The sequence below is a fragment of the Cnephaeus nilssonii genome (genome assembly GCF_951640355.1).
Source record: "Cnephaeus nilssonii genome assembly, chromosome: 17".
Taxonomy (NCBI): Eukaryota; Metazoa; Chordata; class Mammalia; order Chiroptera; family Vespertilionidae; genus Cnephaeus; species Cnephaeus nilssonii.
This window is the reverse complement of record NC_137088.1, coordinates 32,128,473-32,151,603: the sequence shown is the minus strand read 5'-3', so window position 1 is coordinate 32,151,603 and position 23,131 is coordinate 32,128,473. Positions and strand designations below refer to the sequence as shown.

General features: G+C 49.3%; 1 protein-coding gene across 2 annotated transcripts in view; it reads right to left on the bottom strand.

Annotated features, from left to right (window-relative positions):
* Positions 1–16,942: 16,942 nt before the first annotated feature.
* The window catches only part of CLSTN2 (calsyntenin 2), a gene marked incomplete at both ends in the record, with an annotated part of 541,803 nt that continues 535,614 nt past the window's right edge, over positions 16,943–23,131 (bottom strand). For both annotated transcript variants that reach the window (XM_079795724.1, XM_079795725.1), the window contains 5 exons: positions 16,943–17,140; positions 18,952–19,136; positions 21,673–21,796; positions 21,923–22,068; positions 22,502–22,672. In XM_079795724.1, the coding sequence (XP_079651850.1) occupies positions 16,943–17,140; positions 18,952–19,136; positions 21,673–21,796; positions 21,923–22,068; positions 22,502–22,672 (824 nt within the window). The remainder of the gene's footprint in view (positions 17,141–18,951; positions 19,137–21,672; positions 21,797–21,922; positions 22,069–22,501; positions 22,673–23,131) is intronic.

The window sequence follows — 23,131 nt, the reverse complement described above, 5'->3', positions numbered from 1 at the left end:
GAAGTCTCCATGCACTCTGTTCTCAGTGACGGCGTGAGCACCTCGAATGAAAGGTTCACTCCAAGACAGACCCAGAGAGAGTCCAGACATTCTGAGGGCAGGGCCAGCCAGCCATAAAGTTGGGGAGCTGGTGAGGTGCCCTGGAAAGTGGGGGCTCACAGGCAGTGGTGCTCTGGACCTCAGTGCTGTTCCTAAGGAAGCCAGTTGCTGCATTTGCTTTCTTGCCTGTTAATAAAGGGCCATGGAGACCCAAGCCATTTCTTAGGTAGCCACATATTCCAAGCACCCCTCATTTCATCAATTCAGATGGCTTTATTAGTAGTAGTAGTAGCAGCAGTACTAATTTGAACCTGAGGTACAAAAACATTGACTCCACTCATGTCATGGTGTTATCATTGGCCTCGGTTCTATTCCCACTCCAGTCCCTTCCTCCCGTAGGCAATCCTAATGTGTGGAGGCATGTTCTTTTATCTGTATGTGTTCTTGAAAACATGTATAGTTTTGTGTGCATCTATTGTTAATTTTTATTGATTGTTGGAGTAGAAATATTGTTACTTAATGTTCTTTTCCCTTTATCACTATTCTTAGATGATTTACCTATGTTGTTATGTGGGTTAAGTTGGGTTTCTCAGGAAACAGAGTCTGAGATAGAGATGAGCATGAAGGAAATTTACTGGGAATTTCTGTTCTCCAAATTTCCCTTTGAGAGAGAGCGGGAGAGAGGGGAGCAGGACTGGGCAGAGGAAGAACTGACCTCATGGGGAGCTCTAGAGCTGGATGGCCTTGCTGAGTTGCCATGACTTAAGGTCAGGGTCCTGGCCTCAAGTTTTCAACCAGTTGTTGGCTGTGGGCTGCCCTGGAAATGTGACCATTTGTTGAAGAGACTGTCTTTATTCCATTGTATGTTCTTGCTTCCTTTGTCAAATATTAATTGGCCGTAGTGGTGTGGGTCAATCTCTGGGGTCTCTGTTCTGATCCATTGGTCTATATGCCTGTTCTTATAACAGTAAAAGGCTGTTTTGGTTATAATGGCTTTGTAGTATAGTTTGATACCCGGTATTGTGATCTTTCCTACTTCATTCTTCTTTCTCAAGATTGCTGCAACTATTCAGGGTCTTTTATGGTTCCATATAAATTTTTGAAGTATTTGTTCTAGCTCTGTGAAGTATGCCATTGGTATTTTAATAGGGATTGCATTGACCCTATAGATTGCTTTGAATAGTATAGACATTTTAATGATGTTAATTCTTCCAATCCATGAACATGGTATAAGCTTCAATTTGTTTGTATCTTCCTCTATTTCTTTTTTCAATGTCCTATAGTTTTCCAAGTATAGGTCTTTTACCTCCTTGGTTAAGTTTATTCCTAGGTATCTTATTTTTTTGTTGTTGTTGTTGCAGTGATAAATGGGATTGCTTTTTAAATTTTCCTGAGAGTTCATTATTGGTGTATAAAAATGCCATGGATTTGTGGATGTTGATTTTGTATCTTGCTACCTTGATGAATTCATTTATTAAGTCTAGTAGTTTCCTGTGCTCCACCAACTTTTGATTCTTTTCTAGCTCTTTAATTTTTGCCAATCAGATGAGTCTATGATGTCTGATTTGGCTTTAAATTTGTATTTTGATAATTGCTAATGAGTTTGAGAATATCTTTATATGTATTTTAAGTCCCTTGAGTGTTCTCTGCTGTGACTAGTCTTCCTATTTTTTATCTATTTTCTACAAAGTTCTAAAAAATATATTTCTGATTGTTTTAAGCTGGTAAACAAACCTCAGATTTAAATAATGATATCCTAAGAGGGAAGCAACCCTCTCTAGAGTGTGGACGCCTGTTCAGAATATTTCAAGTGTTAACTATTCTTTCTTTTTCTCTTTCACTCTGTCTCACACACAGTGCTGTTTATTATGACGTATTTTTTGAAGAAATTATTACTTTGATTATATAACAATTGTCTTAACTGAGTATTTCTTTGGAGTGGCTGATTTTTAAAAAACTCCCTGCTTTCTCTGTGCCAACTCTTAAGCCTTTTACATTAAATCTGCAAAAGCTTATAATATTCTCTTATCATTTTGGGGTTAGAATTTCTACCTTCTAGTCAATTGAATCTATAAAGGAGCTGAAGAAGGTAGAAAGCCTGGGTGTTTTTTTTTGCACTTCTCCCTCCCTCTCTTCTTTTCTCTCTCTCTCTGGTGTGATAGTCAAAATAAGAGTCCTGCCTGGAAGCCCCAAGTGCTGTGATTTTGGGGATGTTTTTAAAGGGCATGATTTTGTCAAAAATGATGACCCATTTGAGGGACATGGTTTTCATCCCAGAAAATGTAAAGCCTTTGTGCTGTGTGGTGTGTGTGCACACAAATGTGTTGACATCCCCAGTGGGCACAGCCCTGGACTCTTCCTTCAGACCTCACTCCCACACAGAGGGAGCTCCCTCGGGCTAGCCTGCTTTACTCTCCCTGGGGAAGCTTATGTCAGGGAGAATACATTCAAACCCAACTGTGTACAGATCAAATGATCCTGAGGTTCTAACTGTAGAAGCCCAGGTTGCCTTCAAGGTGAGCGCATTCCCCAGCCTCATGAAAATTCAGGGGTCCCACCCCAGCCAGCACACAGTTCCGTAACTGTTACCTTAAATTAGTTTTCTTATCTAGAAGTGGCTGTTCTTCAATTCACCTCATTGATCCCACCTTTATCCTTGAGTCTACACACCATAGCTCCTCTTTTCTTACCTACGTGAGTCGAGGAAACTAGGCAGCAAAACTGGTCCCAGCATCTGGACACAAACGGGTTGAAAGCCCTCACCAGCATCTCCTGGTAGTGAGCAGTCTGTCCTGCTGTCACTCTGTCACACTCTGAGTCAGAAGCACCTTGTGGTGGAAGAAGCGTGCTTCAGATTGTGTTTGGGTCAAAGCCTGCTAGAACCAGGTGACAGGGTTGACATCTTTTAATAAAGTGAAGTTACTTTGTCATTTATTCATGGAAGGAAAATACACGATGCAGTTTTTCGATTTTTTAAACACGTCAGGGAAGGCTGTGGCTGTGGCTGCCTGTCACCAGCCTGCTCCTTGGGCTCACGTCTCACTGCCAGCAGCCTTCCTCCATGCTCAATGAGGTCTGATGGACATGTGGATGAGGTCTGGAATGCAGAATTTCACACAGGAAGCAGTGGTGGGTGCGTGTCTGTTATAAGTAGGTTGTGAATAGCTCATTAACCATGTCATGAGCCATGCAGTGGGGTTCCCTTGATCTTGAGGTGATCTTGAGGTCATGAAGCTCTCTTGGGGGGATTTTGAACAGGGGAGTAGCATAATCTTGATTGACCAAAATTGAGCCTATTTGGAAATATCCCCATGTCCACTCTACTCTCTCTCTCTGGTGGCTCATCACATTGAGACCTCATGTTTCAGGAGGTAGACTCACAGGAAGATTTTGGAGTGAAAGTTTTAGATGAGGAAATAGAGAGAGGAGAGCAAGATGAGATCCTTCCAGATGTACAGCCCACATCTGTACTCATGCCTTGGTTCATTTCTGCTGGGGAAGGAAGGCACTGCTGAGAGGTGTTTTCAGAAGCTCAGATTCTCTAGTCTTCCCAGTGATTCTGTCCACAAATACCTGCTGTCTTCAACTAGTTAAAGGTGACTTTCTCAATTGCAACTAAGAACCTTGACCAGAACACCTCCCCTTTCGTCATCTTCCCTCTATCTTCATTTCTTTTTTTAAAAATATATATATATTTTATTGATTTTTTACAGAGAGGAAGGGAGAGGGATAGAGAGTTAGAAACATCGATGAGAGAGAAACATCCATCAGCTGCCTTCTGCACACCTCCTACTGGGGATGTGCCCGCAACCAAGGTACATGCCCTTGACCGGAATCGAACCTGGGACCTTTCAGTCCGCAGGCCGACGCTCTATCCACTGAGCCAAACCGGTTAGGGCTCAATCTTCATTTCTTTAAGGAAACTTTGGCCTTCCTAATTATGGCAATTCATCCTGGTATAGATAGATATTCAGAGTTTCAGGGGAGCCCCCTTGACAGTGCTCATAGCAATCATGTACTTATTTATGGGATTATCTAACAATTGCTTCTTTCCTCCACTGGATGTCCATTCAGTGAGGGCGGGGAGCTGGTGCCTAGCACAGTGTGTGGCTCACAGGAGGCACCAAGTAAGAAACTCTGGAACATCTTTGGGCAAAGAATAGACACGTGAATGAATGGAGACTTTAAGTTTCTCTGCGTCTCAGGATCCTCATAGATTCCAGGACATGGAGGTCAACAGAGACCTTAGGGACAGCCTTCCAATGTCTCTGCTCTGGGAGAGGAGGCACATTTGCCTGTTTCTAGGTGCATATGTCCATAGATTTTGCTCTCCTGCTGGTTTTTTAGGCTCTGTCTATTTTACATTGTTTTAAACTCATTTTATTTTTGAACTTGTAGTTGTTCAGCCAGGGCTTCTCAGTTCCTGTCTGGCGTGTGTTTGGGAACTGGTTGTAGCCCTTCATGCTAAAAAGGAAAACAGGGCTGTCCCTGGCTCTGGCACCTGCACACTCTGCTTTTTCACTCTTTGGGGCTGGATATTCCCGAGCAATGGGGGCCGACATTGGGCTCAGCAACAAGCACATTATTTGGAAAATCACCCCTGTGAAGGGCTCTGGGCTCTGCCATTCACCAGCGTGTGACCCCAACAGGAGACCTAGTTTCCTTGGAACTCATTCATTTATGAAACGGGATAAAGATGCTTTCTTCATGGTGTTGAAGGAAGGATTAGAGATCCAGTGCCAATGCTCAGCAATCCTTGTACAACTCTCTGCCCTTTCCATTTCCCCTCTTTCTGAAAATGTCCCTAGTGAGGAGATAAGGAGGAGTCCACCCATGAGAATGTGTGGAGGCTAGACCCCAGAACCACTGAATGAGAGTGAGTGAGTGGATGAAGCAAGGGCTGATGAACGAAAGTGTGACCCACACTATCCATTGCTAGGGCGTGTTGGAAGAGGATTGGTCTTAGTTGTGGTGACAGTAATTACTTAGTAAATGCCTAAAGGGTTCCGTTTTATAGAAATCACCTCATTTAATTATCCTAAGAGTCCTTTAAGGAAGGTACCATTGTTACTATTTTATAAACGAGGAAATGAAAGCTTATGGAGGTTGTCAACCAGTGGAGCTATAACTAGTAGTGGTTTTATTAAAGTATCATGAAAATAGAAGACCACAGATATATATGTGTGTATAGGAGTATTTATAGGTCTGTGTGTGTGTGTGTGTGTGTGTGTGTGTGTGTGTGTGGTGTTTATCTTAGTCCCAAGAAAAAAGTAGACACTCAGGACATTATTGTACAATTACTGAATGATTGTAAATGTTGGTGGTAATTAGAAGGGTAAAATGAGATAAGTGAAAGGTAGAACAGGAATGAAGTTTTGACAATGTGGCCTTGAGGAAGGGAATTCAAGGTCAATACACGAAGAGCTCCTGGGGCTACTTTTTGTTGTTTAGGGAAGAGAGAAGTGGGCAAGGGCCCTGAGCAAGTCAGAAGGCTGAGCTCTTGGGCCCTGGGAGTCCAGGCTGTGGGCCTGTGTCCAACGAGGGTGCTGGTGAAGTTTGTAGTCTCTACAATGTGGCCGCACTGTGTCAGCACCCAGAGCTCTCCCTCGGAAAGGTTTCCAAGTAGCCCCATAGTTTTACTAATCCTGGGGCTCACAGAATATAGGCATTTGCTTTTGGACTGATCTGAAGTGGGCTGTCTAGAGTGGCTATATGGGTTAAAAATCTGAGCATTCTATAGCCTAGGATTATTAACTTAGCCTCTCTGTGCTTTTTCTCATTTGTAAATGAGATATAAATCTAGTAAGACTGTTGCAGGTTTAAAATAAAATACTGCACATAACACAGAGCATGGTTCCAGGCACCTAGTTAGCTAAATAAAGTGCATATTATTAATAATGATTTGCATGACAAAGGGAAGGCTAGTATGGAGGAGCAGGCAGGAATGGGCTGGAGAGAAACACAGCCACTCAGTCCCATTTGCCCTTCACATCTCCCAGCTCCTCCTCATCTCATCTTCTTCATGTTTTGCTAACTTCAGGCACAATAACTACCCACTTCAGGGATTAATCAAGACCACACACATAGAGCTTCAGCCCTTTGTAGGCGCACAATAAACACATTAGGAGTGTCTTTGTATTGGTCTCCAGTTACACTGCTTCGGAGTTCAGCTCTGAGTGTGACGGGGTGCCCTGATAGGGGCCGACTTTCCATGTCACCCCCCAACCCAGAGTCCTAGAGAATGTTGATTGGCCAAAGCAGTTATCATCTCACCTCATCAAATACGCTGAAGAATAAAAACTCTCAGAGGTCATCTTTACTGTGAAACTCTAAAATCATATTTATTCACCAATTCACAGAAAGTGTCGGAATGACCACCAACATGAATCAGTTTGTAGGCATTTACAAGCCAAGGCTGAAAATAAATATCTGTCTGTGTTGAATAGCATTTAACAAATTACTTGGAAACAGCAAGAATCTTAATTGTTAGAAATTTAAAGTTTGAGATTCCAACATGGGTAAGATCACAGTCATGGGAAGAAGCCCAGCAGGTTCCCGTGATGGTGGTGATTTCTTCCTCTATTTTTATGTACATACAGACTCTCAGCGGCCCTCACTCTGCGTCAGCCTGAGTTGGATAGGGCAGCTCATTAGGCAGGGGCAGGTGCTGAGGGTGTGGGGAGGGAGAGGGCATTTTCTGTGGTCTGCTGGGCCTGGGCAACCTCTTTCATGGGGCAAGGTGGCAAGTGCTCTTCGGAAGTTAGAGTCAACATTCCATAAATGTGGACAGTCCTTCTAACAAGATGTCCCAGAGTTGGCATTGCATCACACTCACACACACACACAACAGTATAGTTGGCAAATAAATGCATTTTCTGGACTAAAATGATTCACTCTCTGAGGAAGTGGAGGTGCTCAGAAATGTGACGTGTGTCAGGTACACACTGGCCCACCCCCAGCCACTGTGGGAGCCACTCTGGCCAGATTGGCAGTAATTGCCCAGATGGTAACAGTGATTGAAGGTGATTCTGCAAAATGAGGCTGTTGATCCTTCTTCTCTGCAGTGTCAACACCTCAGAGCCTGAGAGAGAGAAGGCTTGCCTCCTTATCTTGGACCTTTCTCTCACACTGTGGTTGGCAGCTGGGGATAAACAGCCGATCAAGACTTCTAAATGGTGGTGGCATCTCAGACAGGGGAGAGAAGGCAAGGGCTGAGAGAGGAAACCACAGGACCTGTTAGACTGGCTGAGCTCAGGACCTTTATATTTAGTTGCAGAATTGTGTCTGAAGTTGGCAAAACTCGACAGCATTTCACCAGGTGTCTAGGGAATGGCAGAGGTGTTGGAAGGGAAGCCCTCAGCCCCGTTCCCTGTAGAAACAGCTTGTTGGGTGTGATGCAGATGTGGCCAAGTGGTGTGAACCCACTGTGTGCAATATCCCGTCACTGCTCACTAACAGCTGTCTGGACAGTGCACCAAATCTGTGAGTCACAGAGGCTTGTCCTCAGCCAGGTCATGATGATCAGGGGAGGGTACGTGGCCGAGCTTCTCCGTGGCTCACTTAATTTAGGGTCTGTGATGATACTATTGAATATCTACCAAGTGGTGACAAGCTGGATCTTCAATTTCCAAATGCTTACCAAGCTCCTACTATGTGCCAGGCACTGTTCCCAGAGCTTTGAGAGCTAAAAGTAGACAACAATATGAAAAAGTATCCCATCCAAACCAGTGCTTCTAAAGAATTTAAAATTTGTTGGGACCATTGACATCTTCCTTCTATATCTTACTTATTTCTCCATTATATATGCACACGACACATATATTTCGCTGTCGTTCGCCTACTTGTCTCTAATAATTTATATTTAATACATTAATATTCCAAACAAGGCACCACCAAGTCACTCCAAATATGACCTTACCGACATTATAATGTCCGTGCCAATAACATACCAACTCTAATATCTACAAATTCCTTTGAAAACAACCAACTTCTACATGCACTTGCTTTTCTAAACTCACCAACTGGTTTTCTTCAATCTCCTCCCAAGCCTGTCCAGCTCAGGGCCCCAGACACCTGTTTCGGAAGCCATCGGGTGGCCTGATCCACCATGACAATTTCACTTAGAACTGAAATCATCTCCCTTCAGCTCTGACTTCAGAAGCAGTTGATTTGCCCACCTCTGTGGTCACTTCACCAGGCACACCCAGAAGTCTGCTGACACTTAGATACAGCTTTCAAGACGGAGCGGTGCTCTGGCTTCCTGGCTGAGGGGTGTTCTGGTTCCTCTCACCCCTCTCCAGCCTCACGTTCCCTCTCTGACTCCGAATCACCTCCATCTTGCTTTGCTTGCTTTTTGAGTGACCAGCCCTGGATAGCAAGTCTAACTTCCTGACCTCCAAAACGCTTTCGCCTTGTTTCTACCACTTGAAGTTTACTAGTGACGATGAACATGACCGATTCTTAATCCCGCATATCAGCTGCTTCTCTGCAGTTGAGAAAGGGAGATTGGGGGTGGGGGTGGGTTCCATTTTCACCAAGATCAATGCACTTTTGTGTCCAGGGGTGATGTGCACAGTACGTTCACGTCTGTGACCCACAGGCACAAGCAGAGCCCCTCACCTCCCAAAGGCAGATGCCTCCTCATCCCCTGCCTCCCTTCTCCACACAGGGACTGGAGTCTGTAGCTGAGACTTGGGGTTGGTTCTCTGCTTTTACACTTAGTTACGACCTATGGGCTCATGTAGGATAGCTCTTTCTGTTGGAGAAAGGACCCTTCAATATTTGTGGTGTGTGTGTGTGTGTGTGTGTGTGTGTGTGTGTTTCCCATTTCTGCTCTGAAATGATCAGAAAAAAAGGGTCTGGGCAGCAGAGATGCATTTTCATTTCAAGATAAAAGCAAACAGACATTAAAGCCGACATGCTTCTGTTGCCTGTGATTAATACACACTGTCTGCATTTTGGCTCTTTGCACGTCTGTGGTCCTCTTTTCATTAGTCCACTGGGGATTGGGCTTCACCTTGATGAATCTCCTCTGCAGAGAATCTGATAGAAGGGATTGGAGAGCAGCACAGGGCTGGGGTCACTAACGGATGGAGGCTTTCTCTCAGTCGGGATGCTGCCCAGGGCTGACAGGGCACAGCAAGTGGGCTCATCAAGGCCCATCAACGCTTGCTCCTTGCTCAGGGGCTCCTTTCACTCCCCCAACACCCCAACTCCTGCACCTTTCCGATTTGTTTGCAGGATTGTTATCTTCCACCCACTGCCCTTCTCCTCCTCCTCCATCTGATTTCATAAAGGATCTCAACTTCTGCATTAAGAGAAAAGATGAAGGCATCTTTCTGCATTGGAGCATCTTAATTTTTCAAACCCTGTCCATTCACTGAGGTCAAGGGATCTCCGGCATTCCATGTACTTCAGTGTGTATTGAGCACATGCTCTGGGCCAGGTGCCATGCTAGACAGCAGGGTGCTGTGATAGAGAAGTCAGTCTTGCCTTGAGGAAGGGGCCTGTGCAGCAGAGGAGGCAGGAGTTGGGGAGTCACATTCGCCTCACACCACCATGAGTTCCAGGGCTCTCATCAGACACCCCTCAGGTTCCTGGGACAGCTGTGGTTCCATTTCATTCAACCTAAATTGTCCGTGGAGTAGGTCCCTGCCTCTGGAGATGTCACCTTGGGGGTGCAGAGGTACCAGCTCCTCTCTGCTCCTTCGGAGAGGAGGAACTAGCTGGTGTTGGGACATGGTTCTTTGCACATTTCTGACAAATGTAAATGGCTGATATGGTCTGTCAGTGACTCACCATGTATGTCTCACCTGTGCCCAGCCTTCCCAGTAAACGTCCTCTCACTACCCACTCCAGGCGTCATCAAACTACGGCCCGCAGGCCACATGCGGGTGTTTTTGCCGTTTTGTTTTTTTACTTCAAAATAAGATATGTGCAGTGTGCATAGGAATTTGTTCATAGTTTTTTTTAAACTATAGTCCGGCCCTCCATCGGTCTGAGGGACAGTGAACTGGCCCCCTGTTTAAAAAGTTTGAAGACCCCTGACCCACTCGCTCCATCTGGTGTCCTGGCTGGGTCTGAGCTCCTCACCCTCCGTCCACACACCTCCCTGCTTTACCTGACTACACAGGTCCAGGCGGCCGACGAGAACAGGGCCCATCCTGCTCCCAGCACTAGCAAAGGGCTCTCCGTCCACTGCCTGACATCCCTCCCTCGTTCTTTAGTCCCACAGCAGGCTTTCTGCAATAAATGACTAACCTCAGGGAAACACATAAAATTGCCTTAAGGTCTTGGGGAAAATAATATTTCTTTGGAGAATTCACAAAGAGAGGCCAGGCTGTGAAGAAAAAGCTCTTTTGGCCCTAAGTGGCATGAAGCAGCCACTCTACCTGCCCCTCTTGGTTTTCCCAAGCTCTCTCACCAGCAAACAACTGGCAAGCCCTAGTCCTTGCCGCATATTCTAATCTGATAGAGATGTGTTAGTATGGTCTCTGTGGTCTTAGGAGATTGGTTGGGCATTTAATCAGAAGCTGTTTTCCAAGCTGGGCTGGAAAATGGAGGTGTCCTTATAGGGCATGCGGGTGGACTCAGCGAGGTGACTGCTGAGAGGACCAGGAATGTGACTCGGGAGGGAATTGGGCTTCTTAGGAAGCAGACATAGCAGGGGAAGCTATCCAAGGCCATGTGCCTGGGCTCTTTCTTAGCCCCCGCCCCCTTTTTCCCAGTTCTTCCACCCCAAGGCCCAGCGCCCCAGTCCTCTGACTCCCAGTCTCAGAAATCCTCACACGAGGACAGATTCTATACTACAGTCGGTTGTAAATGACTGATAGAGCACCAACTAGTTCTCCCAAAGGTTTGTGGAGCTTCATAGTTTAAAGCACAAATCAAAAAACTAAATCAATAATTGGTCGACTTCAGGCATCTGGTCAGTGGGGAAAGGGGCATTGGCGGAGTCTGGTCTTAGAAATTCCAGGGCCAAGACAGATTGTCTATAGGGAAGGCTGCAAGCTTAGTTTTGGTTTTCTACTTTCAGTAAAAAGAGCGACTGCCCTTCTAAGAGAAGCCATTTATTTCCTCCCAATGTAGTGCCTGGGTGATGCTGTGTGCCCAGTCCCGCCACACACGGAGCAGCGCTGCAGCAACCTGCAGTGTCCTTAGGTGACCATGCCCAGCCTGCCGGGCGCCAGCAGCACAGAGAGCAGTTCTCCTGGCAATGCAGGGTCATTGCTGCAGCTTAATTGTCCCCCTAAAGGGCAGCCCTTGAGGAGGGACCTGGTAGCAGCGCCTTAGGGATGGGTGCCCTCACCACAGCCTTGCCTGGAAGAAAGGGGCCAGAGCAGCAGGAAGCGGGTCCTGCCCGAGGGGAGGAGTGGAACCGGGACCAGGACCAGGGTTCTGTGAAACCCCTGCCTCCGGAAGCGTGCCCTGGAGCCTGGCAGGCCCCTCTCCTCACCACACTGTGGTTGAGCATTTTATCTTGCTAACGGTCCTCTCCTCCCAAAGCCAGCTTAAGTCACTCTCCTCATCCTCTGTGTCAGTGGTCCTCAAACCTTAGTGGGCATCAGAACCCGAGAGCTCATGAAAACTCGGATGGCTGGGCCCCACCCCGGGATTTCTGACTCAGCAGGTCTTAGGTGGGGTCTGACGCTGCCGGTCCAGGCACGCGCTTTCAGAACCTCTGCTCCACAGGGTCCAGTGTGAACCCCCAACAGGTCCTCGGGAGTCAGGTCCTCTTTTCCTCCTCAGCTACAACGTGGGGCCTCAGAGGTGCTCGCTCCCTCGTGTCAGGTGACTTCATGGCCTTGGGTCATGCCAGCCCTGGACCTGGTCACCCTTCCTAATTTTCACCTGGTGTCACTGAGTCTCAGCCAGGTCCTTTCAACCCCGTGAACTGAGTCTGACACCCAGGGGGAAGCATGGCCCGCTTCCCTGGGGAGGGCCTCAGCTGGCCCAGCGACGTGCGTCAGGGCTCCCAGCACTACACCGACCACCTGACCTTGGAGAATGGCCAAAGCACGTTATCCCACCTCGCCCAACCCCAAACTTCTGTCCCCAACAGTCCCGACGACTCCTAGACAGCCTCTCACACGGCAAAGGAAACGTCCCAGCAGCTTGCAAGACCAGGAGCTCCTTATGGCAGAGCCATGCCTAACTCTTCCTCTCTTCCTCTGTTCTGGCACAGGGCCTGGCACACCCCGGGTGCCCAGCAAGGATCTGCTGAATTACATGGAACATGGCTGCAAACACGGAATCCCATCTGTTCACCGATGGCTCACAGGCAATGCGCGAGAGCTTTCTGGGGAGCCAGTGGAGGTAAGTTCTTCGGTCTCTTTGTATCTCCCTGGGAAAGTCAAGAGTGGCTTCGAATCCACAGCCCTGGCAAAGCCAACTGTCCTTTGCAGCTGGTGCCAAAAGGAAACTGAGAGCCAGATCCTTAAAGCAGGCACCGAATACATTTATAAAGGAAAGCAAACAAAGACCTGGAACTGAAGGTGCTGGAGCCGACTTCACACTTGCATTGCTCCTTTTCCTTTGCCTACAGCTGGACAAGGGAAAGTGGTTCCATGAAAATTAAATTGTGCCCAGGGCTTTGGCTTGTCAGCCTCGATCCACATCTGAGGCAGAGAGAGACCGTGTGCCGCCGGGAAGCCCACCAGAGCACACGGCAGGAGGCTTTGAGGGTCTCCTAGAGGCCTGAGGATGATCTTACCTGAAAAGCATCTACTTTGCACTGGTCACTCCTTTCCAAGAATTAGACCCATTGCCTCACTTCTTTAAAAAAAAGTGACATGGTTTATTTAAACGAGGGATGGTTAAGAGAAGTCCTTCTTCTCTTCCTCTTGCTCATATTGAACCATAGAGCCAAGAACACTGTTATTTTGAAGAGTGCTGGGCCGGGCTCTCTACTGATCACATCCCTATTGATTCAAGCAGTCACAAGTCTTTAGAATCATTTTTAGAGCGATGGCATGAGCTGGGCTGAAATGTAAATGAGTCTGAGATAACGAATACTCCCGCTTAGAAATCGGGATGGGCTGGGTCTCACAGAGAAGGCCGTGAGCCTGGGAATTAGCCCTCAGCTCAGTGGGGTTAGTGCTCAGTGGTAAGTCAGTGCCTGGACCTGGGCCTTCAGCTCAAATGCTTACCTGCATTTGAGTCAATTCAACAAGTAACACATGTTTTTTGCTTTCATTTTCTTTGGAACAGACTTTTAAAACAGCGTAAGTAGACACTGTGGTGGTGTTTGTGGTTCCTTTTGGAGGCAAAGACCACTGAGTAGTTTAAGGGACGGTCTAAGATAGCCATAACCACACACGCAGGGGAGGAGTGTGCACACTACGCCCCAAGGGCCAAATCTGGCCACCTTATCGTTTTTGTATGGCCCGTGGGCTCAGGAAAGTTTTTCCAATTTTAAATGCTGGAAAAAAAATCATAATCAAAATAAGAAAATTTCGTGACATGTGAAAATAATATGAATTCAATTTGCCTGAATTTTCAATGTTCATAAAAGTTATTTTTGGAATGTATTCATAGTCATTTGTTTAAGCAAAGTCTGTGGCTGGTTTCATGCTACAAGGACAGAGGGGAATACTTGCAACAGAGACCACATGGCTTGCAAACCCCTAAATGTTCCCTTTCTGGCTCTTTACAGATAAAGCTTGCGGAGTGCTGCCGTACGTGCTACGTACAGGAGAGGAGCAAGAACACTGCTCCCCACCAGGAGCCCCCTCCCTGGAGGGTCCCGGTGCTCAGGTACAGCCTTGCTACTTGCAGACATGTGGCCTACGCCTGCTGGACGGGGTTGAGTACATTCAGGAAAGTGCTGGGGAAAAAGGTCTCACTGAAATCACATTTTTGTTATGTAGATGAATTTGGGCTTTGGTTAGATTTATAGCCTTTGATTACACCTACTAGAATATGCTTTTACTAGTAGCATTCTTTAAGACAGGTGGCCAGCTCCCTGCTTGCTGTACTCTACTAGGGCAATACATTCTGTGCTGGCCTTTTCTCTCTCAACCTCTTCCCCCTCCTCCTTCTCCTTCTCTTCCTCCTCCTCCTCCTCCTTCTCCTTTTCCTTGTCACCTGAACCACTGGAGAGGTATCAGACTATTTTCAAGAGAGCAGAACCTGATGGTGCACTTGGAAAGACAAGCAATGGGCTGGCCAAACCAGTCAGCTGTTCCTCCTGGGTTCAAGGATGCATCTGCCACTGTTGACATTGGATGAGAGGTCACAGCATGTCCAGGTCATCTGGGAGTTTGGTTCCAGGGTGCCAGCATATAGAGACTGGAAAATGCTGGGTTGACCATGACCTTTTCCACTTGTGGATAGAGCATCTGGTGGAGGGCAAGTGGCATTACTCGCCACTCACCTGGATAATCCCTGACACTTCTGTTGCTTTTACATCACCGCCCCTTCCTGTTCTCACCACGGTGATGAGTAGGGTGCTGGGGACATGACAAATGGCCTTTGACCCAGCAGCACCATTTCTAGTGCCTCCTCTGAATTGCAGAGTGTGACTTTTCTCAGCAGGTGTTGATGTAAGGGACTCTGATGACCTGTTGTTTCTCTGCATATAAGTCTAGTCCCTGACTCTGCTGCCCTAGCCAAGTGCCACGTTCCCTTGCTCCCTCCCCCAAAGATTGGACATGCCCCAGACTGCTCAGTCAGCCATGAATGAGTGACACAGCCACCTGGAGACTGGGGGGAATGTGAGGACTATAGTCCCACAGGTTTTCTCCCTGTAGATGTGTGGACACAGCAGGGGAGAAAAGGCTATTTGGTTGGGAGAATTCACAGAGGTGTCTATTTCCAGTCAATGAATATAAAACCCCAAACTCCTGCCAGCATTTTTCCCTAAGAAGGGGAAAAAATAAGAGCACTGGTTGAGTTTGTGGACATGTCCCCCTTCTTCCTGTGACTTCTCTCCCTCCCTCTCCATCTGCCTCTTGTATCATTTCCATGCCCCTTTGTTCTACTCTGCCACCGTCAAGTCCTGTGAGGCCAGGGGCTTCTCTTATTCAGCTCCATCCCTTCCCACTGCTGCTGGGCGAGTGCTCAGCACATAGTAGGTCCTCAGCAATGCCAGTTAGCTGGGAAAAGATGACCAGAAGTAGAACCAGGGTGGTGGGCGCTGGACCCGGAGTGGAAAGTGGGGAGTCCAGTCTAGTCTATAGCTCTGAATGACTCTAAGCAAGATGCTGGAATCTCTGAACCTCTGCTTACTCACAATGGAAATGTGCCTGACAGCAGAGGCCACAGAATTATTGCGAGGCTCAGAGGAAGGAACAGATGCAAAAAGCACTTTAGGCGATGGAAAAGGCTGCATAAAGGATGTTTTCTGGAATCAGGGGTTGCAAAGGCTTCCTGTGGGTCCTCGCTGGGTGCAGGTCAGAGGAGAGGACACTGACATAAGCTTCAGTAGCTCTGTTTCAATTGGGGGGGGGGCGGGGCTGGGGGTTTAGAATGAACGGACTCTAAACTTTTGAATCTGAATGCCCCTGTGATGAGGGACCAGCTCGGCGCCTGTACCAAGCCAATATGGAGTGGGCTGGAGGAGACGGGGTGGACAGGGACAGATCACACATGCGAAGACAAAGCCCGAGAGGTCCGAGCCTCACGGACGTCCTCTAACGGCCCCAATTCTTGCCTGCTATTCTCTTGGCCACAAAAGATCCCAGACCAGTTACTATAGCAACGGTTCTCCCCACGAGGTGTCCATGTTAGGAAGGAGATGGAAGAGATTTCCTTATTAAAAAAAAGAAGAAATTAGGTTTTCAGATATATTTGCCCTCCACCCAAAGCGCTGCTCCTTTTTTTATTTTTACGGAAAGAAAATGAAGCAGCTGTTACCGCAAATGTTTCTAATTCCTAGCAGTTAAGTTTTCAAACTTTTGCTTTAGACTTGATGCAGTTCACGCTTGTTCTAATACATCCAACAGGAATGTGTTTTCCTAAGAGGTAAACCAGTGTGACATAGGGGATGAGGACCCTAAGACTAGGTGGCGAGAGCCTTGTCCACCTGGGGCTGCCCGCTGGCCTGGGAGGGCCAAGCTGCCCCGTCTCCCAGGTCTGTGTCCACCATGAAGCCCAGGGGTGGTGCCCCGTCAGCCCTTCCTTCTGATCCCTGGCTGCAGGCTTTTCCCAGCTGTCGCCTGGGGCAGTGCCTGTGTGGAATGCTTCCTGGATCCCGTGGTTTCATGGGGTGGGAGCCCCCAGCAGGGAAGCCGTGTGGGTCTCAGCGGCCGCCCAGGCAGACAGACTCAGAGAGCATTGACTGGGACCAGGCCCTGCGGTGGCCCAGGTTTTGGACTTTTCACGTACGCTTGTCTGGTCTCAGAAAGGTCAAAGGGAAAGGCTCTGCCAACCGGGGAGCGTGTGTGCGTGCATGAGTGTGGAGCCTCTCCCTGTGAGCTTGGTTCCCGCCTCAGCAAGGGCTTCCCTTTCAAGTGCTGAGGACAAGCTCTCAGATGTGTGAAGTCCAACCACCCTGCCTGAGGGAAGCCATCTGGAGAGTCAGGTAAGGGGAACCCGCTGGTCTGTGTGGAGAGACAACTGAGTTTGGTGCACACAGTGAGTTGGAACCCCAGGGTCTTGGGGACACGGAGCTCAAGGAGGTGACTGCAGAGAAGAGCAAAGGCAGAACTCTGCAGACTGGCTGACAGGACCCGGGAGTCAGGGGCAGGACAGTCCACCCCGAACTCCCCACTGAGGATGAGGCTGGGCTTCCTGGAACCAACCCAGGGCTGGGGCACGGGAGTGCCCACGCATCAAGGGCAGGTTCCAGGAGGCTGGGGAAGGCCTGCCCAGAGTGTCATTGAAATCCGAGGTGACAGTGATAGACTCACATACATTAGGTGTGGCTTACAAAAGGGACAGTGGGCGGGCACAGACGGAGGGACTAGTAGGGGAGGGTGGAGTCGTCCCACTCCAGCTGGGCTTGCCTGGCTCCGCTCTGCCCGTGTCTGCCCCTGCCCACTCCTCCCTCCACCTCCTCCTCGTCGCTGGCGTCTGAGTCGCTGCTGCTGGAGCTGATGTCTTCTTCCACTTCCTCCTCCTCCTCCGTCTCATCCTCCCTGTGCCCTGGTGCTTCGTGTTTCTGGGAGTCGGGAAGAGAAGGGAAACGCTGGTCAGGGGCTGCGGAGGGGCCACATGGAGGGCCCCTTGGCGTTCCTTCCCCTTAATGCTGACCCACCAGGTCCTCTGGTGAAAGGGAGAGCAGAGGACCGAGGACACAGACAAGAAAGAGCAGCAAACTCCGAGCCATGAAGTCAAGGTGAGACGTGTGTTTTAGACTCTGGACATTTAAGCCAGTTGCACACGTCACTTTGTGAGCTTTCAGGCCCACGTCTGTTTTCTGGCATTACTGGGGCCTGTTGACATGAGCTGGCCAAGTCCTCAGTGTCTGCTTCTCAGTGAGAGGATGGCGGGTCAGCTTGTCCCCCTTTCCCAGGTAGGAATGTAGTGTCTCCCGGAGCAGGAGGTCATCTGAGCCAGGACTCAGGTGTGCTGCCCTTCAAAAGCATTCCTCCGGGAGGGACAAAGTTCACGGTCCTCATTTTTCTTGTCTGCCCCTGACCCTCTTACTCTACCCCACTTTTTTTCTAGTCCCTAGTCCCATCTCTGCTGCCCCCGGTTTTTGTGATTCTGGCCAAATCTTTCTGGATTTATGCTTTGATGAACCGGCTGTAAAAGACATGTGCCCCTCCTTGGCCACATCCCATCTCTGGAGTGTCTTCACTTCTACCATTGCCTCCCCCCAATCCTACCCATTCTTCAAGGCCCCCCCTTAAGCTAGCCTCCTCCAAGAAGTCTTCCCTGAACCTCCAGCCCCCTCGGCTCTGGTTGCTCAGGCTTCACTGACTGCTGGCATCACCAGCTTAGCCCTGGGAAGGCACACGCTGGCCTGGTACTCAGACTGATCCAGGATTGGTGGCTGTTGCCCGCACCCAGGGCTCAGCTCTTCCGGGGTGGAGATGCTAGCGTCTCCACAGTGGTGGCTCAGCACCACCCACTGCACGTGCTGAGCCACATCGACTGGGAGGCTTTAAAATCAGAGCATTAGGCCAGTTGAGGGGGACACTGAGGATGAGGCTGGGATAACCTTCTTTTCATGTCTCAGTGGCTCCCCACTTTGTTCCTCTCGGCTCTACTTCACTCAGTACCCACGGGCGGACTAATGGGCACGATGCCATGGCTTCCCTTGATACTCATATGCCCAGAGCAGGGGCTTCGGACATTCATGGATGGTCCTGGGGTCTGTTGGCTAGCTGGCAAGATCTGAACGTTAGACTCAGGCAACCTGGAGTCTGAAAATGGCACCGCCATTGCCACCTATGGGCGTGCGAGCACTTCCCTCTCTGAGTCGGTCTGCGCCTGGGCAGATGCGGGTGATGACTCCGACTTCACAGGTGGCTGGAAGATTGAATGAGGTGCGCATAGAGAGCACGCTGTGCAGCGTCTGGCATAATGGGGGGCTCAATAAATGGCAGCTATTAATGTTGTATTTCTGTTTTAACCTATTCCGAGCCTTTAAATGAGCTCTGCAGGCAGCATGGAGCCAAGCCATTTAATTTGCACTGTTAATTAATCAAAAATTCAATACTGAGTCCCTAAGTGTTAGCTCCCAGCTAAATCTAACGGGGGTGGCAACCGATAGACACCACATGGCTGCTCGCCTTAAGAAATGTCTGGTTCTGCTTGCAGGGTGAGAACAATTCACACGTTTTTAACCAGTGAGTGCAGCTGATGGGGAAGGATGGGCCATTCAGGTTGAGAGGGCTGGAGATGCTCAGCGGAGGGAGGGGACCTCTGGGGCTGGGTTAGACGGGGCAGGGCTTCTGGCACAAGAAAGACAGAGGGCGGAGGGGAAGCATCCTAGTGAAGCTCCCGCCCTGGGGTGAGGATCACCTCCATGGGGTTGACTGTGATAGTGAGCGCAGAGTCGTCCCAATCCATCTCGGCCTCCTTGGCAGCCTCGGTCTCCTGGGTGAAGTGCTGGTGGGTGATCCGGACCCGGTACACGCCCATGGCCACCACGAACACTAGCATGCACACGGAGATGATGATGATCACCGTGGCAATGCTCGGGACCACTGGAATGAGGAAGGAATCCGCGTGACATGGAGGACCAGCTCACTGTAGGTCACCATGGAGCCTGAGTGAAAGACCCATGCATAGGCTAAAATCTGCCCTACCCCTTTCCGGCTGCAGAACTCTGGGTCAGCACCTTCCTCTGTCTGGGCTTCACATTCGTCATCCATATGATGGACTTAATTCCTATCCCAGGGGTAGTTGTGAGGAGCCAATGAAATGATCTATGTGCACTTCCACATAGGCACATAGTAGGCAGTCAATAAATGCAAGTTCTTTTCTATCTCTTGCTTTCCCCTCAAATTAAAGGACAGCTCTCACTGAGAGCCAGGTACTATGGAGTTTAGCAGGAACAACACAGTGCCCAACAGACAGTAGTAATACAATATGGCAAGTGCTGGGACAGAGTACAGGTAGGGGACTTTGCAGTGTGGTGCACATGTGTATGTATGTGAGCATATGTAAGGGATTCAAGGAAAGCCTCATATAGGATGTGGCTTTGAGTTGGACCCAAAAGGACTTGCAGAACCAAGATGTTGGCGTAGGTAAATGCCTGTACTTGCCACCTCCCATACCACATCAAAATTACTACTAAAATACAGAACAATCATTCAGAACCATCTGAAAGCTGGCTGAATGGAAATACTACAACTGAGAAGTAAAGAAGAAAGCACGTTGAGACTGGTAGGAGGGGTGGAGGCGAGCAACGGGCTGGTCCGACACTCATGTGTGCCGGGAGGGAGATCATCCCTGTGGAGGCCGCCCGTGAGGAGCAAGGGGTCCCAGCACCACAGCAGACCCCCAGCCCAGGGTCTCAGAGCTGGGAAGAGAAGTCCTAAAAACTATGGGCTGTAAAAACCAGTGGGAATTGGGGCTCAGAGAGACACAGGCTGCTGGAGACCCAGCTGTTCCTTTTAAAGGCCGGCGCAGGAATGCATTTGGACTCGTGCCCTCTGAGCTCTAGCACTGGGTGGCTCTGGGGGACCCAGATACATATGAGTAGGAACTTGATAGTCTGGCATCGGGGCAGGAACTCGGGGTGGCTTTCTCCCGGACAGGGGTGCTCACAGGGGTTTTTGTTCCTGTGCTGGGACCTCCCTGGTCCCAGAGCTGACTGTCAGCCATATCTGAGTCTCCATCAGTCTGGTCCACACTGGGAATTCCCGGGAACTCCACTCCATCCAATTTGCAGCCCCACCCAAGCTGTTTGCAGCAGCTTTTCCATAAGAATGGCCTGTCCTGGCTCAGGATTCAGACTTCGCTAAAATCTCTCAAACAAGCTGCAGCTGGTGACAGTGTGCCCCAAATCTATCAATCAAGACCCAGCACTAGCACCAGCCTGCCTTCCTTCACAGCTGGGCCTCGCCTGGGCACCTCCAAATCCAATAAAATAGCAGTTGTCTTAAAATCCCTCTGTAGCTTTTGCTGGGGGGCCCCAAGCAGTGGCTGACTTTGCACCACCCTGGAGGCCCTAGAACCAGTGGATAGCTTCAAACCATAGCAGATTACAACTCTACACATCCATAAACACCACACTCAAGAGGCAGACTCAGTGAGCACCAAAGCCCCACTGAAGCAAGTCCTGCTCCATAGGGGTGTTTCCTGCATAGCAGCTCTCCCACTATAGTTGCAGCTGGTCCTCACAGCCAATTAGCCTGGAGGTCAACTCCTCCCAGCGATGCCAACAGCAATCAAGGCTCAACTACAAGACTGTGCACACAGACCACACAGGGGTGCACCTAGAGTGCCCAGCTCAGATGACTGGGGAGACTGAGCCACTGAGCCCTACAGGACACCGCTACACAAGGGCAGAAGGGAGTGGCAAGAAATATTCCAAGTGATGAGTAGCAAGGACCTACAACCAAGATTACCCAGCAAAGCTCATTTAGAATTGAGGGTCAGATAAAGAGCTTCATAAACAAGAAAAAGCTAAAGGAATTCATCACCACCAAACCAGTATTACATGACATGTTGAAGGGTATTCTTTAAGAAGGGATTTAAAAATATGAACAATAAAATAGCAACAAATACATGGCTATTAACAATTGAATCTAAACGAACAAGTAATCTAATGAACAAAATAAACTGGTGAATAAAATAGAGTCAGAGGCATGGAGCAGACTGACAAATCTCAGAGGGAAGGGGAGTGGGATCCTACCTATGGACACAGACAGTAGATAGTGAAGGCCTGGGGTAAGGCAGAAACCGGGTGGAGGGGAGACAATGAGGAGAAAAGAGGGGACATCTGTAATACTCTCAACAATAAAGATGAAAAAATATATAAATAAAAGGACTTGCAAAATTTTACTCCAGCCCTTTGTACTAACCTCTGTTATTACATAATGTCTCTAACTTGTTTACCTGACCAGTTCCCTTTGGAGGCTGTGTGAGTGCCTCAGAGCCAGGGTCCACTGCTTCCCCATTATCAGGTCCCTCCCTCAGGTCTGGGCACCCATGCCTGCTGCACCCTAAAAGCCTTTCTAGTGGATGGTCTTGAGTTACCTGTTGTCCTGAGGTCTCTCGTGCCAGGTGACGTACCTGAACTGCGCTGGACGCTAGTCCGGGACTCGGGGTGGTGGACGGACTGGAGGAAGGGAGGCTGCACGATGAGGTGGTTGACGTGCTCGTTGTCTGAGACTCTGACCTCGTGGAGGAGGCTGACCTGGGCGAGCAGGGAGAAGGGCTGTTGAGCAGTGGCAGGCGGGCCAGTGGCAGCCGTGCTCCCGAATACACGAGGGAAAGAATGGATGAGCCTTGGGCTCCCCTTACAACCGCAGGGTGCACTCACCTCCAAGTTGAACTCGTTGCTGGTGTAGCGCCCGTTGAGTTCTGAGCATTTGATCCTGAACCGCCGGGACTCGAGCGAAGCCGGACGCCAGTTGCGGTAGCGGATGTGACGTAGTACCTGCTCATAGCGGCTCATGGAGCCCACACCTGCCAAGAGACCACACCTGTCTCAAACAGGCAGAGGAGGAGATGGGGAGACAGGCTGCAGCTGCTGGGGCTGGTCGGTCTCCTGGATTTGGCCAGGCTGAGAGCTTGAGATGCTTAGGGGCAGACAATGTACCGAAGCAAAAGTTCTAAGGAGCTAATGAAACGGACCCACAGGATTTCCACAGACAGTGGGCTCTGACCACAATGTGTGGCCGCAACTTGCCAAATGTTGCTATAATATCCGTTTCTACAGGAGATTCTCCCAGCAGTGGGGATGTGGTCCAGGTTTTCAAGATGCTGGGGTAGCTCACAAAGGAAGGGCCAGAAGCCCATGCTCTGAGGTCAAGGGCCCCCACCTGACACCATCATAGGAGATGAAGTGCCTCCCTGGACGAGGCCACTCCAGGAGACCACCAGGCTGAGCGTGGCTTACCGTAGATGGAGTAGCCTGCAGTGGAGTTGGTGGCGTCGAGGTGGCGCTGGTGGAGCTCACTGTGGTTAAGCTCCAAGCACTCCTGTCTTGGGTCCAAGTCCCCTCCCAGCACCAAAATGTCACAGAAATCTAAGTTGTGAAGCATTTCTTCTAAGACTGCTGACTTGGGGGCTGTGGGGAGACCAACACAAGGGAAACACAGGCGTGAGGACCACTCAGACAACGGAGGAAGATTGGGTATCGTCTCCCTCCTCGGTGACTGCACCCCAGGTGAGGGCTGGGTCAGGAGGAGAGGCTGTGTAGCCCTAGGTACCACCTCCACTGCTTGGCTGGGGGTCCAGCAGCTCCTGAGGTTGGGCAGCAGGAGTTTGTGTGCAGACATGAATACAGTAGCCAAGATGTGGATTTGAATACCAGCGCTGCTACTGAGAAGCTGTGCAGTGTTGGAGAAATACCTGCCCCTCAATTTCCTCACCAGGAAAGAGGTCACGGATCTTGAGAGGATTGAAACAGTGTCTGGCACATAGTAGGTGCTCCATAAGCAATAGCTCTCATTTGAGGCCAGAGTTAAGTTCCCCTCCCCACTCTGCTCGTGCAGCTTTCTCCACGCGGTCGTGGTGTGTATCTGTT